The 18,342-nt window shown below is 31.2% G+C and overlaps 1 protein-coding gene across 1 annotated transcript in view; it reads left to right on the plus strand.

Moving 5' to 3' along the window:
- Positions 1–16,032: 16,032 nt before the first annotated feature.
- The window catches only part of LOC111035187, a 14,853-nt gene continuing 12,543 nt past the window's right edge, over positions 16,033–18,342 (plus strand). Inside the window, exons 1-4 of the mRNA XM_022316715.1 lie at positions 16,033–16,678; positions 16,847–17,419; positions 17,570–17,763; positions 17,842–18,051. Of these exons, the coding sequence (XP_022172407.1) occupies positions 16,033–16,678; positions 16,847–17,419; positions 17,570–17,763; positions 17,842–18,051 (1,623 nt within the window). The remainder of the gene's footprint in view (positions 16,679–16,846; positions 17,420–17,569; positions 17,764–17,841; positions 18,052–18,342) is intronic.

Genomic DNA, 18,342 nt, shown 5'->3' on the forward strand with positions numbered 1-18,342 from the left:
TACACCATAGAAGTGTATTTGATCAAATTCTCGAACACACGATCTCGAGAACCCTCCGACGATCAGGAGGAAGGTAGTAACGTAAATTTAGATCATCTTGAATATTAGTGTCGGCAGGCGTCGTACTAACATTTACGGTGATCGTCTATAATTTTATTTTATTCTTTTAATTTATTTTATTCTTTTATTTTTGCGTTATTACAAAATGGAAAAAAATTATAATATTTTAGCTGGCAGCAAGAATACACGGAACAAGTGATCAAGATTAGGGCGTACGTCTAGCAGGCCGGACGATTACTATTGGGACTTAAAGCATTTGCTTATTTTAAGGATTGACTTAAAATATAGCTCAGTGCTATAGAAGTGTATATCATGTTACAACACGTTCAACCACGAAGTTTGACAGTGCTTTTTTTCGCCATTTTTTCATGCTTATTTCCAGTTTTTCTGATTATTTTTGCTTTTTTGACCGGTTTTTCTACTTTTTTATGGTTTTCTCCTGCAAAGTTGTTTTTGATAGAATTAAAAATTAAAAATAATTCTTATCTTAACTACGTTGAGTAGTCCGTTGCCGTCCTTGGCATCGTTGCAGGATTAACAAAATATTTCAACGGTTAATTTTTTGTAATAAAAATATAAGAACTGTACTTGTGTTCCACACTATTACAATAGTTTCGACAGTGTGCTGTTAGTTTTGACATTAGAGTTAATTGACCTATTGCCAGACTATTAGACGTACGTTTGGCCAGCCCTACCCCCTCCTCAAAGGAAAATCTATAAGCAAAATATGCAGATATTTAGTACGTAATTCGCACAAACTCGCAAGCCGATTTTGGGAATTCGCACGACCTCCCTTTCCCTCCAAAATTCAAAAATTTGTGGGGGGGGGGGGCAGCAACACGTCACACCAGCCATCCCGTGTTCAAAATAGACATTTTTGGAATTTTTCTTTTTAAGTGAGAACGTAATCTGTGTTCTCCGGTTGGTTTTCTATGATATTTTAAGTTTTAGGTGAATTACGAGCACTGGCAAATATTTATACTTGACATACCTGTACTCATAACTCACTTACAAATTACAATATCGGAAAAACCAACGTGTCTTGTTTGTATGTCAATTATTGTTTGCGATCAAAATAAATAAACGGGTGTGGTGTGGAATAGTAGGTATATTGTCAGATGTCAATAAAACTGTTGGGTGTCAAAAGTCCAAACATACCATCTTCGTAGGTATACTATAATGTGTATAATAGCGATGAGCGACGTTCATTTTATATGCATGGAAAATAAATGCGTTTGCGCATCGCGTTTGCATATTATGTGCATTTAAGTAAGATATTATATTAGTATTAACATTTTTCAAAGAACATCGAAATCGATTCACATATCACAAAAGTTATGGTAATTCTAATACCTGTATAGGTCATTGATACATATCAGGCATTCGGTGCACGGCAACCACCCACTTTGTGTACATTTCAACTTTTGGATGGATGTACTACTGTTGGACTCCAAATCGTGTTTGAATTTCACGAAACAAATTTGACAACTTTTATGAGCATTAAACTAGATGTAGTAAAATGCTAAAATGTATTCTAAATGTTTCTCGCTACCTCGTCGACACTACGTATATATTATAGTTTGTGTGCGCCGCAGATACTCGTCTAATATGATAACCTAATCAATTAGTCACGTTTATTTAAGAAAATATTCAATCATTTATTTACTCGTTGTTTGAATTTTTGCGGGAAATCATTAATGATGAAACTAGACGCAATGCGTAATTTATCATGCAATCAAATGAATTCCACAGGGTACATTTCAAATACAATTTTGCTTACAATCAGATTATCAGATTGCTTTTTTTAAAATTGCATTCAAATTTTAGGAATGATTGTTATATTATCGTACTATAATATTATATGATAATATAGATACCGAGCACTGTAATATTTACACCTACAAATATTTATTGATACACCCATAAAATATCATTCCACCAATGAAGTTCATCTACAATAATATGTGGGTATCATCCATGACGATAGTACTTAATATCGAATTATCTGTAATAGTCTTATTAGTACTATCTACAGTATAATACGTCCTTCCAAAAAAACTATTGTGGTGGGGGGATGGTGCATACAGGATACGTAATCGACTGTAGCGGTAAACTTCAAACGCCGTACAATGTAAAATGATATTATTCAAATTTATTTTTCAAAACTTTTCGCTCGAGTGTCAAAAGTTTTTACCCGATTACCTACATATTTTCGTTAAAGACTTCCGAAGAATTACACAAAATGTGAAAAGTTAAAGTATTCACCGTTGGTCGTGCGTAAACCTAAAATTATGTTATATACTTATATTGTAAACCGAATCAGAATTTTTGTTATTTATTTTATTAAAAATAAAATATTATGTTTGCTATATTTATTGACAAAATCATAATGCGATAAAATTCACTCGTTTTGATAGCCACGGTTAATAAAAGCTGTCAAATATTTTGACCCGGCTTCTTTGCGATGAAATAATCAATCTGTCAAATTAAAAGCGTACACTCTTTGATAGTGAACTTACTAGAGTGCACATGCGCAGTATACATATTGATAATATTATCGTTCAGATTTAAGATTATTTTTTCGATGTTGTAGCTCAACGGAAAATTCTACAACATTGTTCGTCAGTATGACGTTAATTAGTATAATAACACTTCTATTTAGTTTTATTATATTTTTAACTCGTATATTTGATCGTATATGCATAATATAACAATTTTAACGAATATATTATTTTTTAGCACATCAAACAAGACTAATCTTGTTTAGTTATCGTCCTTGTTGAATTTATGGAATCCTTTGTGTATATTCTATATTTTTGGAATAGAAAATTTCCTTATATAAGCGATATCTGAATTTGTAAGATTGGATGGCGTAATTAGACGAGAGGGGAGATTTATTGACCGATTTCGTTGCACTCTATCATACAATCGTTTGTCCGTAAAAACCCTCCTCAGACCAACCCTTTAATTACATCATTAGTGTGAGTATTATTTTAATGTAAAGGAATGTATTTTATACATAGATTAATATATATATACATCATGCGTTTTATGCACGAGAATATAAAATGTATTAAAACCGTATTTTACTACTCATTAATCACGCAGCAAGTCACTGCTGCGGGCCGTAGCTCTAAATTAAATTAACGAGTATTTTGTTCAACATTTTTATTTCATACACAAAGTTTAATTTATATTGTATGTATATTTTATCAAATGTAATATTTGAATTTTAGAACATTTGAACTTATACAGTGCTAATCAGTTTAAACTTGGAGCATAAACCTACTGTTAGACACATATGATTTAAAATTTACTGTCTGTGCGTTTGTTTTAATATTATTGTATACCGTAATTTTCCTGTAAAGTTTTAAATTTAAAAATTCAACAATAAAATAACAATGCACGAGTTATTAAAGGCCGGGGGTACAAAAAAAAAAAAATAGAAAAAACACGTGTTGTCCACAACTCATAAAAGTCACCAAGAGAAAAACATTAAATTGTTTATTAAATTTTTTGTGGAAACCCTTAAAGTTACGACGGTGAAAAATTAACATCCCAAAAAAGTCAGACTATAAAATTCTATATATAAGTGGTCTGCTCACTATATGTATATAAACTGCTACATCCCAAACCCCATGCAGGTATACTATAATGTTATTAAAACCTATACAATATAATAATATAAACTGTACAATCTTTTTATATTGTTAAATGGTTGGAGCTTGAAAAAAAGAATTGCGTCAGAATTCGATTGTCATAGAAACATATTATTTTATTAATACATTATTATATCGATTTAACGAAGTTCTGGAAAATTATTCAAATTTTGTTCGTTACACAATATGTGAGGTTACTATATAAGACTTGAACTGTATTAAGGTTAAAATAAAACCGTTCCAAAAGGCTCATTATTATTTTATCTGACAGGTAATATTATGTACCATATGAGTACGTATTAAACAGATTTATAGATAACACTGTTTTTATTAATTTAATACTGTAAAATTCATAACTCTATTTAATCTTACTCGGAACCCTTTTAATTTAAGGTTTGAAAACAAGAAACGCTATGTATGATTTTATTGAACTGGACTTGTATTATTGTGAATCGTTTTTTAGAGTAACCGATAGCTTTTTAACGAATTTTCAAATTAATTATGATAAACTAATAACCGATATAGTACCGACTACCATAAGTCCATACTTCTGATATTAGATAAAGTCCATCGCGAGAAGAGTTTGCTTTTTAAATCCACAAGACTTGTTGATTAAAATGTGTACAGGATTGAATGTCCCATTGTTATATACAAACGATTTTTTAAATCATAACTCACTACTAGGTGCCATCATTTTACACTGTCGGAGATTGCAGACGTGCTAAAAAAATAATCACTGCAGGCACATCGCTGTAACAGCTTTCACTGGGAAAATGCATAAACTATTTTACAACATTTTTTTTTTTATTTATTCCAACATGGAGACGTAATACAATTTTAAGGACTGCGGCTTTAGTTATGAAAATATATAAAATGATAATCGCTCGGAATTTTCAGAGATGTGATTCGTACGGTTTACATAATTTGAATAAATTTACTACTTATAAATTATTATAATATACAGAATTTATAATGAATCCCATTCAAAGGATCGAGATGTATAATAATGTATTGTTATACGCGTATACCTATATTGCACGGCGTACCTTGTTTCAGCACCTACTGTAAAATATACATTTTGTAGCTATAACAGACGAAAATTTCTATGATTGCTGTAATATTATAATTTGTACTTGTTAAATATAACCACAGTCCGTACAAGCACAACATCACACGTAATTATTATGTTTTTGTTCAGGTCCCACAATTCGAATAATATGTAATATGGTAATATCGTCATCACTATACAAGACACGTCTGGTTTATTGAGCTCGCGCTTTATAAATCTATTACAAAGGCAGTAGGCACTTATACAATAATGTGTATATGTGCAGAGTATAACATAGTGTCGGAAATAATAATTATTTTGCTTTATAACGCACTCGAACGAACTGAACGGTTTCGGTCAACGACAGAAACATCGTAGTAATATAATTATTACCGTATACTCGTATATAATATTTTAATACAAGTACACGACAGAAAAAAAGAGGAAATACAATGTTTTTAAAATACAATGCTATTATCGCTTGTAAACTGCGTTAAAATTCTATATTCTCTGTATTGAAAACAAATAAATTTAAAAATAATACCCGATAATTGGTCATCAAACATATTTTTTAGGAGTCGTACTCTGTCACAGTCAGTCCAACACAGTGGCGGAAAGCCTTCTAATTTGTTTCCGCACCGATTACATCGAAGAGAACTTCATCATCCAGCCACCGTGGTCCGAACGACCGTACAGCTATGCCGTCAACAGCACTGCCTCATTATTATGATATTATGCTACAGCTATTATACTTGCGAGAAATTCGATTTGGACTCGATTCGTGTCGACGAAGTTAGTATAAAACGCAATAACGACGGCGCTAGGCCCGAGAAATGGCGCACAACTATACGCGCGACGTGACGGCTTCTCAAAAATACAATAATTGTTTTGGGATAAACATATTTGTGCGACCGAATAATAGCATAATAATTTTCTATAGCTCAATATATAATTCGCATAATACATCGCAGTATAGTTGTAAATGTGTACCATTATTTATGTATATGTATATTGGTGTGTGTATTGTGTGTGTGTGTGTGTGTGTGTGTGTGTGTGTGTGTGTGTGTGTGTGTGTGTGTGTGTGTGTGTGTGTGTGTGNGTGTGTGTGTGTGTGTGTGTGTGTGTGTGTGTGTGTGTGTGTGTGTGTGTGTGTGTGTGTGTGTTGTGTGTCACGCGTGTGTTTGTCACTCACATAAAGTATAGTTTTGAGATTATATACAATATATCATCGCCAGTCCGATATTTCCGTTAAACATAATAATATGTAATATTGTACACACTAGTACGATAGGTATATATCATTATATAGGTATACCAAACTGGCAAACTACATAATGTGGTGTACTTTGATTTTCAAAATAAATCATTCCACTGACACCACATATAATATCATAATTTACATTATATACCAAGTGTCCCACCATTTTTTCCCTAATCAATAACTTTGGTTTTGTATTTCATCCTGTATATTTTTTTTTTATTGATATTTTTCCAAATTATTGTTCTTTGTTAGATTACCTCATTAGTTTTTATTGTTATTTGATTTTTGGTATACAACAGTTTTTTGTCCCAACGTTTTGGATTATTTTAAGTTCTGAGAGGTTTACTCCTGGAGGTCGGATTTTCAATCAACAATTTCCATCAAGTATTTTCATAGAGTTAGAATGTTCGATACAAATGATAAAATAATATTTAATGAAGAACCCCTTCAATGTAGAGTCAGCCTTTCGACACAACACATTCTAACCGAGTGCCGGCTGTACCAAAACGAACGACAAACCCTCAGAAAACCTTGATAGGTTCCATTTAGGACCAAACTAGTTGTCATTGTACAGATTTCAAAACATATCAACTTATTTGACAACATTTAATATCATGTATAATATATTATATGATATTCTAACATTATATAATATTCGTAATCCCCTTTATTTTTTCTTTCAAATGTTTGTATTCTACCTACCTCCCCAACTAGATTTGTTTTAATATTGTATTCACACAAAAATGGGAGCAAATTGTAACGAATAATACAGCCAAAGTTTTTTTAGAGGTAAACAAAAAAAAATGTTTTTAATTTTTTTTTAATTATAAAATTAATTACTTCATTGCTATAATACAATAGACATACATTATAATGCAAGAAAGTATTAATTAATAGTCGTTGGAGTTACAATGTTCCATTAAAATCATGCCTATGTAATATAGGTACTGAAACTTACATCTTGTAATGTTGAACTAAAACTAAATAATATAGCCTTCTTCCCATTATTACATTTAACAGTCATTCGCAAAAATCAGATTTAAAAATAATTATTGTTCGGAATGAAAAGTTTTCGACTGGTGTCGCAACACAGCGGGATTCGACAGCCTTTGTACAAATCTACAGTCTCAGTTTATTGTTATATTGTATTTCGACGATCGATGGCAGAATTTCAACATAAATGTATAAATATATGTCACAGTGATTTAGACTCGGGATTACCACGTGCTGGTATACGGTATATAAATTATACCATTCACGGTCAGCAGTCTATATACGTGTAGATTATGGCAAATCGAGATTGAAAGCCCGAATATAGGCCATTTGCTGAAATATTATTTCGCGCGGTTCGGCGAAATCTATACAACCAGAACCAAACGTGTACCTACAACGTATTACTGCGTCTTATAGTTAAAGATCAAAACCAGCTTGCACGAAATTCAAATGTCGATTAAACGAAGGTGCATTTAATTAAATTTCGGCTAAGTCCAAGCCTGGACATAAACGAGTTAAAGAGTTAAAGTCACGATAAAAGTTAGGTTAATTTTAACTTTTTAAAATTTAATTTTCATTGTCTTAATTTTTGACTTAACTGATTTCTATTGATATAAACTTAATAAATAACGTTACTTTTAATCATATCCAATTGCGTTCATTTATAAAATATATAATACAATTATTATTGATGATATATATATTGAATAAACATTTACTTTTTATTAGTTTAAATCATATAACTAGCTGCTTGCATATTAAAAAATAAATGAATAACTTAACTTAACTTAAGGTAATAAGATAATTATAGGTTTACAAATAACTTTTAACTTAACTGAGTTAAAAAAAAATTAGGATAACTATTAACTTTTTAAAATGTTTTCTACAAACTAAACTTAACTCGGTTAAGAGTTACTATTATTTATTAACCTGCTTGGTTTGATAAAGTCGCAAAAAAAATTAAAATACATATTTTGTGATATAAAATAACTTATGAAGACGTAGACTAATTACAGGTGGTTCACTAGTATTTCAGCAGACACTGCACCTTATAATATTGTGATTAATTAATAGCATACCGTTCACTGGCGTGTTGTTATCGTATGGTCATGACGGTACTAAAGAAACTATTAGAGGCATTATTCTACACAAGCTTTCTGCTATAATACATCTCGGGTACTATAACAAAAATATGTTACTGACTAGATTTCAGTCGTAGTTTAGGTACGACACGATATTACAGAAGTTACTGCAAGTGTATAGCGTTTAATTTAAACTGAAAAAAAAAACGTCCATAAGTAAACAGCTAATTACTAACGCGTAACACTTTAACGAAACAAACAACTTATTTTTCAATTTATTTGAATCTTTATGTTCGTGAAATTGACTCCCGACTTTGTCCGATGGATTCAAAAAATTAAAAATGTACCAAAATCTTGCAAATTGACTTTTAGAATTTAAAATAAATATTAAAACATAAAGCTAAACAATTTCTGCAGATTAAAAATTAAAGGCTTGCCTAAGAATTAAAAATTGATTTGCAAATTATAATACCAATGTGCAATTTTTTTAAAAATTAATATCTAAATATCAGCATGTTTTTCAAATCAATTGACCAAAGTCGACTGACTAACTTTACGAACATATTGCAAAATCTATAGACTATTACAATACCTACAAACTATACGATTCTCAAGTCTTGAAAATTTAATTCGTTTATAAAAATTATGTAACCGCAACACATACTATAGAATACATTAAATATCACGTATACATGATATTATATCATGCAAAATGTATTTTTAGACTCAACAATATTGCAAGTTGTTTCTTTCCGAATCTCGAATATTTCCTATCAGATTTCCGAGGTTGTCTGTTTTTAATATCCAATTTCATTTTGGTTTGCCCTTAAGACTATATTATACTATGCGTATTATTTACATATATTTATACATATAGTGTGTGCAGAGAACGGAGGAGAGTTTATGTTTATTTCCACGAACCCTTCCAATTTTACTAATAAAAAAAGAGACGACAAGATTTCTCGGACTCTTGTGCAATGGTTCTCGAATAAAATAATGATAATAAAAACGGACAGAAAAACTATTGACATAAAAATTGTGGGCGGCAGTCAAATCACATAAAGAAGACGCGCGTAAGGAAGAAAAAGAGAAATAATAATCTAACCTAAAAACCGCGCATCACGCTTGTCATTATTATCATTTATGGAACGGCTTTTTGTACGGACGAATAATAACAATAAAAAAATTTAATAATCGTGTTGTAAGTAAACTTTACTGAATTCTCGGCGCAATAATCGTTTAAACATCTCTCTCTTTCTCAAAAAACTAAAAATGTACGTTTCCCCTTAAAACACTTCTGAGCTATAAATATGTATGTATATAATACTGTACATACAACGAGTATACACTTGAATTATTTTTTCGTCTTAACTTCCACGCGTCGGGGGAAGTTTCCTTTGATTGTTTTATAACCACCGCATAACGAGAAAACGTTGTCGACTTTAATAATCGAATCGTTGTCATTCAGCGAAACAGATTTTATTTGGTCATTTTCGTAAAATGAAATGGTCATAGAGGAGATATCTAGTATATAGTGCAAGCACAATAATAATTATAATTATACATTATCTAGTAATGAAAAGTGTATTAAATACGCGCATGAGGGTGGTTTTCAACATATTTTTTTTGCACATCACATAAATACACAAAGGGTAGGTCGATGTTACACATAATGTTAATAATTATTTCATTATACCTATTGCGATATTACCATTGTTCGACTTGGAAAAATTAATGTAGGGGGACTCTGTTTTCTTTAAAAGAAGAGCGTCCCTATCACTTGTTAAAAATTAGTGAGCCGTAGGAGCTATCTCCTCAGATCACCTAATACCCCTATTGAAATCATGTCAAAAATATTTATACATAATTAATTTAAAAAAAAATACAAATACAACTTAATATAAAATTAATAATATTAGTATAAGTAACTATTGTACATAATATTATATTTATAAATAATATCAATTTCGAAATGATAATAAAAGTAAATAATTGAAAAGCTTAGTAATAATTAGTCAATATTAACTAATTTATAGATCCGCGGTTATGAAATAATGCATAGATAAGACAAATTTTATGGTATTTCGCGCATTTTTATAAATGCGTCCCATGCGTTCTCCTTAAAACTAATGTAGTGGGGGTAGGCTAAAATTTCTGAAAAATTAGTTGGGTTGCACCGTCCTTCTGCATTCACCCCCCAAGTTGAGCATTGGATATTACCTTATTTCTTGTATCATCGCAGTGTACTAGTTTCTACGTATGTATATTTATATTACATTCATTATACAGACGAGTCTCGACAACTCGAATTTCGAGGGGAATAAATATAAATTAATTTCAGTGTGTTTTTCGGTTGTTAACACTTCGGGGGTCAAGACTAACTGATGTTCGCGTTGACGAGATTCGTGCCTGCAGGTACCTATAGTGTTTTTCGTATATTCCATTATTATATTATTTCCGAGGACTTCAAACTTATATCGCTTCATGCTTGTAAATTGCAATAATTTGCGCAGTACGTGTAATGCAATAAAAATATGTTTAGCGCAGCTGCAGGCGAGACACCGCGAGCTTTCCACTCGATGTTGTGATATTATACGAAGCGTTAAATTATGTAAACTTATGCGAAAATCGTGCGAACACGCGTAGCCCCTAATAGTATAATAATAATCATAATGTTGTATTTCATACAGTTAATCTTCACAAGTTTCGCTTCCGTTCCTTCAAATATATCGTTCAGGTATATATAGCGTGCAGCGTTGTAAAATAGTGATCTATCAAGGGCAACAGTGTGTTTTTCAAAAATATTATCCGCATCCATGTCTCTTTTAATCATCGCAATAATTGTATTATGCTTGCGAAACTCAACGATCAATCGGACAAAAACAAATACAGCAAGTATAGGTACTTTTATTTATATTTCATATTATATGATTTTTCTCTGGCTACCCGGTTAGAAAAGTAATTCATATGCTCTATTGGTTTCTATTTAATATTGTTTGATCAAACAAATATTATTACAATATTATTATCAATCAGATTAAAAAAAAATATATTACCTTTTTTGCAATGCTTTTATCCTTGAATACCGTTTATTTCTGCTGCATCTATTGGAATCTGAAATCAACGATAGCGTAGTGAGTTGAAACTTGAAAATATAATTATTATTGATATACGTCAATGTTATACATTTGATAAATAAATAGAAATAATTTTAATCTGTGGCGATGTCCCTGGAATTTCGAATGTTTGTTTTCCAAGGAAATACCATCCTTAAAATTATATTTTACAATAATTTTTATTTTCGTATCGAGTGCATTTAACCTTGCACGAAAACCACATACATATGTGTACTGTGTGTAATGTACCTATATTATATTCATTTCCTGTGGCCGCCTCTTTGATGTATTTTTCCAAATAACGTTTACATTAAATTCGCCGTATGTAATATACGACTGTTTGTTGGCAAAATAAATAGAAGGAATTTTTTACAAATTTGTTTTCGTCGTGAAACCTCCCAAAATAAAGATAAATACGATTTCACATTATCACATTATTTCACAGCATTCGTTCCCACGTTGCACTTACAGAGGTATACCACTATTATATTATGATATCAGCACATGTTTCTTTTGTCGACATACGCCATTTAAATGGCTGGTGTAAAATATATTCCGAGAGTTCTCTATATTACCAGCCACTTTTTAAGTAAATTTTTCTAAATTTTTACACAACAAAACTAATTTCAGCGCCTTTTCTTATCGACACTTTATTGCACAGTTTTTGAGTATACACACATACTTTAATCGATATTAATTTATTGGAATTGTGATGTTTTGATGATACATTTTAATTGAATGCTCGTATGATAGGTATATTACACGCAGTGTGCTATAATAATATTTTATTAATTGAAGATATGAGCGGTTAGTTATAATAAAGTTAAAAAAAAAAAAAATTAATGGCGATTGAAATCACCTATACGCCTCATAATCGTATAGTATATATAAAACGAACTGTATACTACCGCGATATGCAGATTATTATCCGAAGGAGTCGTACGACAGGATTCAATAAATCGGTGCAAACATAATATTGATATTATAATACATTTGCGTGCGTTATACTCTTCGCGGCAATATTCTAAATAATAATAATTAATAACAACAACAGTAATAATAATAATATTGAGTAGAATATTAACCTGTTGCATAATTAGTACGCGCGCGTGAACGCGTTTTGATGTTCGTGCAAATTGCTTTTATTCGGATAAGGTCGATGCCTATGCGATTAGCCTTGATCTGCACATATTATTAGGGTAGGAGGGGTGCAATAAGTAGTTTATGTGATGATTTTTTTTTTAATATTACGCACGCGGCAACAATAATAATAATAATAATATTGTATAAAACCGTTCAGGAAAGAATGTTTTTCAACTGTCTACAACAAACCGCGAGAGCAAGTGTGCGGTCGAGGCATAATACTTGAATAACATTATTATATTTTATGGGTACAACTATATCGACGTACAGTATTATTGTATATACGTGCAGATATTTACTAATGTTATCGTTACGACAGATTATACGGCACTTATTACTTTTATTACTACATCATATTACACTCGTCGATTATTTTTTTCACGAAGTCGACTCGTTTTTAAGCGTTAGTTTTTCAATCCGACAGGTGCCTTATTCGTGAAAAAAATCGCTCCCCCGTTGTATATATTATTCGGTGTACCTGTATATCGCTGCAGAAATGATTATTATTAATCGGCTGAATACATATACATAGTATAGTATATGTATAGATATATGTGGTATATATATTTAATGTGTTCTGTATTCTGTACGATGATGTTAATCCCACGCTGACAGTACCACAACCGATGTCCGTAAAAACATTATTACACAATATTATTATAATCAACTAATCACAGTTTTTAGTGCAGAGTTGTGTCCGAATCCATTTTGGTCCGCGACGAGACTCAGACGGGTCATCGGGTATATGGCGGCTGCCGACGACGTTTACTAATGCGGTCGTGTCGGCTCCGTTTTCGCTAAATAAATAATATGGTTACGAATGTTACGATATTATTAATGCTCTCCTGTCGTGCCGGTCTGCGCAGTTCGAAACGAACCGATATCATTTTATGACGCATAGCGTCGTTCACAGCGTCGGATTTATTTGGATAAAAGAGACTGTTTTTTTTTTTAAAAACTCGCTATTATACCCTTCGATTTTACGCGAATATTTGTTTTTTATACGCCACGACGTCGTTATATTTTATGTCCTCCGCGTCAAGTCCCCGCACTGCGAGCACGCAAAACGTTTTCCGATTGTTTTTTCCTTCTCTTCACGCGCGCCCGAGCGAGCGATATAAACAGCAGATTCCAGATGGATCTCTGCACGAAACGGGGGAGAGTTTATGTCGGCCTAATAGAGCATATATTACCCGGAGGAGATCGGGTTAATTGATAACTTGGACAATCGCCAGAGTACTTGTCCTCGCCTAATGGCGTATAATAATACGTGTACACACACGCACACACTGTTATTTTCTCAATACTCGATAGCGTCCGTTCGATATGTATTACCATAAAGCGTCTTAACCGTCGGTTATGCTTTATGTGCATACTGTATATTATAATACATATAACGATAATGTAGGAGGTACGGTCACCGTACGGCGGACGATAAATGGCGGTTTACATTTTTAAACTATTTAAATGCGCGGGCGATATAGCGGATGACCCGAAATTCGTAAATTAAGTTTCCGATTATATTTTCATACCTCGAAGACTATGGAAAAATGTATGAGACACTTTTTTTAACGAATAATAATCAAGTGTCGCACACTGTTTCCCTCGCAGAGAACTAATCGCGGAAACGTATACGTACATTTTTTTTATCTTACAATTATTCATGTATAAATGCGTATTACCTATATGTCGTATTCTGAGTATACGACTTGTGTGCACCTTGAGCACATAGTTTACAATAAAACAATATTTTAGGGACTGCAGTGTTGTAAACACGTTGAGGAATTATCCGCGACGCGTGCTAAACGCAACAGGTGCACACTTGGGCATAGGCACTGCAATATAGAGCGTGTAGTGAATTATATTATTATGCTTTCGGCAGCTTAAAGTTCTACGGTTGTGTACGTTTACCGTAATGGCATAATACTATATGGGTACACCAGAGTATTGTGTTACGTAAATCAATCATTAGAATACGACGTGACATTTCTTAAAATTAATATATTATATGTTCGTTGGTGAATTTCAAACGTAATTTGTCGTTGGCGGAAAACTGAATATAATATTTAACAAATCAAAAACAGATTTTATCATAATAATTGTATTATATTGTATATAAAGTTGGTGAAAATGAACTGTAAACATAATTGATTATGCGTAATAAGTTTATACTGTAGTCTGTAGATTGTAGGTGTATCTAATAATAATAAACAATGTCCAAAAGTTTGTACTATTTTAACAATATGTCCATTATTGAATGAAAAATGTTTATACTTATGATAATGGTTACAGTCAGCGAAACGTGACGGGCCATTTGACTTAAAAACGAGGTCACATAGGACATTAAAAAGGATAAACGCAAACATATATGATGTGTATCATTCCTGTAATATTATCTTGTGTTTTATTCCCTCAATCTTAAAACTTCCTTAATTGTATTTTACCGATGAAAATATAATGAGAAATGATACATAGAAATTCCATTTCTACTGAAATAACAATCGAAAATCACTACTTTAACTTTCCGATGATTAATCAAAATTTAAAGGATCTAGTAAAATAGATCTCTTACGTTTTAAATGTAATTCCAGATTTTTGAAATATTACATTTTTTCAAACTGATTGTTCCAATTTACTTTAGTTAGATATTTCCGATTACCACTATATATTATTCGAAGAAAAACGTTCTTTATTTTTAAAAAGTTTCTGTAAATTATTAGGTATGTTGGTTTTATGTATTGCATCCATGATTTATAATATTATAATGAAGATTTTATATGACTCGGCAAAGAAACATAAATCATTTAACCATCCAAACAAATTAACATATTTATATTTAATATATTTACGTATAACTTTTGCATTTGCAGTGGCGGTTTTGGGGGTGAGGCAAGTTAGGCGCCGCCTAACCTACAATTTTAAGTAAAAAAATACGCAAAAAGTATCATTTTTGGCCCAACGATAGCATATATTTCGATATTAATTTTTAACGTTTTTATGATTTTATTTGAGAAAAAATTCTTCTTTGCCATGTTTATTGTTTAATAATAAGAATTATCATATTTTATTATATCGTAAATGGTAAATCATATTATCATTTAGTGTTTATTACCAAAAAATAGTGATAAACCGATAAGAAATGAATGAAATAATTATTACGTAAACAAACGCTGGTGTTTCAACCGGCGGCAATGTTCCGATGACGTCCCAGCTGAGGCTCCGTTCATTTCGCCTCGGAGTATGGTACTATTGTGTACATGAATTATTACACACACAAGCGTATGTACGCGAATGCACGCGACCTTTAAATAAGTAGAGTTGCGCATGCGCAATGAACATCGGAGGCTCGACTAACATTGCCTTATGTACTAAAAATAGACGCGGTATACAGTAATATTATGGTCAGCCGGCATTTCAACGTAAAAACACATTATCAGTAAAGTTGTTATTGTTACAGTCGAGAGTCGAGACACGGGACATTCCCAATTAAACCGTTGTCCGTTGTAATATCTGTTGATAATAATTTTATATTTATCATTAGTCATTTGACATTTCTGTATTCAAACTTCAAATTGTCGCTACTCGCTTGGGTCTTACGTTGGTTCGTTAAAATTATTTACGAGTGCTGCAGTTTTTTTTGTTAAACATTACTTTGATTACTGTTGGAGTTATGTATCCAGTGACAGACGTGGTAGTCATGTTGTTGGAGACGCCGTTTCGACGTTGGAATTCTGATACTAAAAATGATCTACTAAAAGTTGGTAAGCCTATTCCGATTTTGTCAGCCTTGGCTCCTGACAAGAAACTAAGTAAGGTATTCTGTAGGTCATTTAATCCAAATTTATATCAAAAACACTCTTGGTTATGTGGAAGTCATTATATACAAAAATTATTTTGTTGGCCATGTTTGTTGTTGGGTAAAATGAAGTCTGTGTGGAATACTACTGGGTATTATGATTTAAAAAATTTATCTAGGGGTATACAAATACATCAATCATCAAAAGAACATATTCATAATCATTTAGGATTAAAAAACCTAGAAAAAAATTGTTTTACTATACTAGATGTTGTTAATGAACATGGTAATTTGTTTAAAAAAAATTATAATGAAAATGTGAGATTGAATCGTTTATTTATGAAGTACTTAATCGATTTGGTTTTATTTTTGGGAAAACAAGAGTTGGCATTTAGAGGTCATGATGAAAGCAGTGATTCATTAAATAAAGGGAATTTTAGAGAGTTATTTGATATGCATATTATTTGGTGCTCTCAAGAAATACAAAATCATTATAATAGTATAAAAAACATATTCTCAGGTATGTCCAAGTCCATACAAAATGATTTAATTTCATGCATTTCTGAATTTTTAATAAACCAAATAAAAAATGAAATCAGGCAATGTAAATTTTATTCTATTCAAATTGACGATACTACAGATATCAGTCAAAAAACACAATGTTCAATAATAATTAGATATGTTACAGATAAATCTGAATTGGTTGAGCGTTTCTTGGGTTTTCATAATGTTAGTGAAGACCGCACGGCTGAAGGTTTATTTAATTTGGTTAATTCTGTTTTACATGAGTTTGATATAAAAAATAAATTAGTTGGACAATGTTATGATGGGGCATGTGTAATGTCTGGGCATTTAACAGGTTTACAGGCTAGAGTTAAGGAAGTTGCACCTAATGCTTTATTTACACACTGCCTAGCTCACAGATTAAATTTGGTACTGCAACATGGTTGTAGTATAAATGCTAAATGTCGTATATTTTTTGCTAACCTCACTGGTATTGCTGCTTATTTTCACAATTCCACTTCGCGTACTAATTTTGTAGATACTATTGTGGGGAAAAGAATTCCTCAATTTGTTCAAACAAGATGGTCCTCACGGTCAAAAATTTTACACACAATAGTTAATGAGTGGCCTGGGTTTATAAATGTTTTTGACTGTATTAGCAAAGATCCAAAATCGTCACCTGAATCTATTTGTGGTGCTATTGGTCATTTAAAAAATTTAAAAACTTTTGAATTTGCTTTCTTATCACTGATATTTAGTGATATATTCATATATACTGACAATTTATTTAACATACTCCAAAATAAATCATTTGATGTAGAATTTTGCTTGAGAAAAATAAATATAACATATGATCTTATAAATAAAAAAAGAAATGAACCTGAATTTTCAAAATTATTTAATCAAGCGGTTACTCTTACAAAACCTCCAAAAGCTACAAGAAATGAATCTAATAATCAATCAAGTTTTAAAATATTGTTTTATGAAATAATTGATAATATTCTAATGCAATTAAATACCAGATTTCAAGATACAAATAAATTACTTTTTTTACAGTTAGCTGATGTAACTAAATTTAAAGAATATTCAAATAGATTTCCTGTAAATGCTTTAAATAATTTGAAATCAACTTATTCTAATATATTTTATAATATTAATACATTAAAAGTTGAATTGGAGGTTTTGTATAGTGATGTAAAATATCAAAATTTATTACACATCTATGACATGGTTAAAATTATTGAACAAGATGCATTGAAAGACATTTTACCTGAATCTTATAAATTATTTATTCTTATTTTAACCATACCATCAACTAGTGTATCAAATGAAAGAAGTTTCTCTTGCCTCAAAAGAATTAAAACCTGTTCTCGAAATAGTATTTCACAAGTTCGTTTAAGTTCTCTTTCAATACTATCAATTGAAAAGTCCTTGATTCACCAACTTAAAAAAACTGAATCATTTTACGATGATATTATAAACATGTATTCTAGTCAAAAAGATAGGAGTATAAATTTAACATATAAAACATAATAGGTAGTTTAACTTAGTTAATTAATAGTTTTAGAACTAGACATAACATAACATAACTTAAAAGTCCTTTTCAGGACTAGGCATACCCACTCATAAAGTCCTTTTCAGGACTAGGCATACCTACTCAAAAAGTCCTTTTCAGGACTA

Source organism: Myzus persicae, unplaced genomic scaffold (assembly GCF_001856785.1).
Source record: "Myzus persicae strain clone G006 unplaced genomic scaffold, MPER_G0061.0, whole genome shotgun sequence".
NCBI lineage: Eukaryota > Metazoa > Arthropoda > Insecta > Hemiptera > Aphididae > Myzus > Myzus persicae.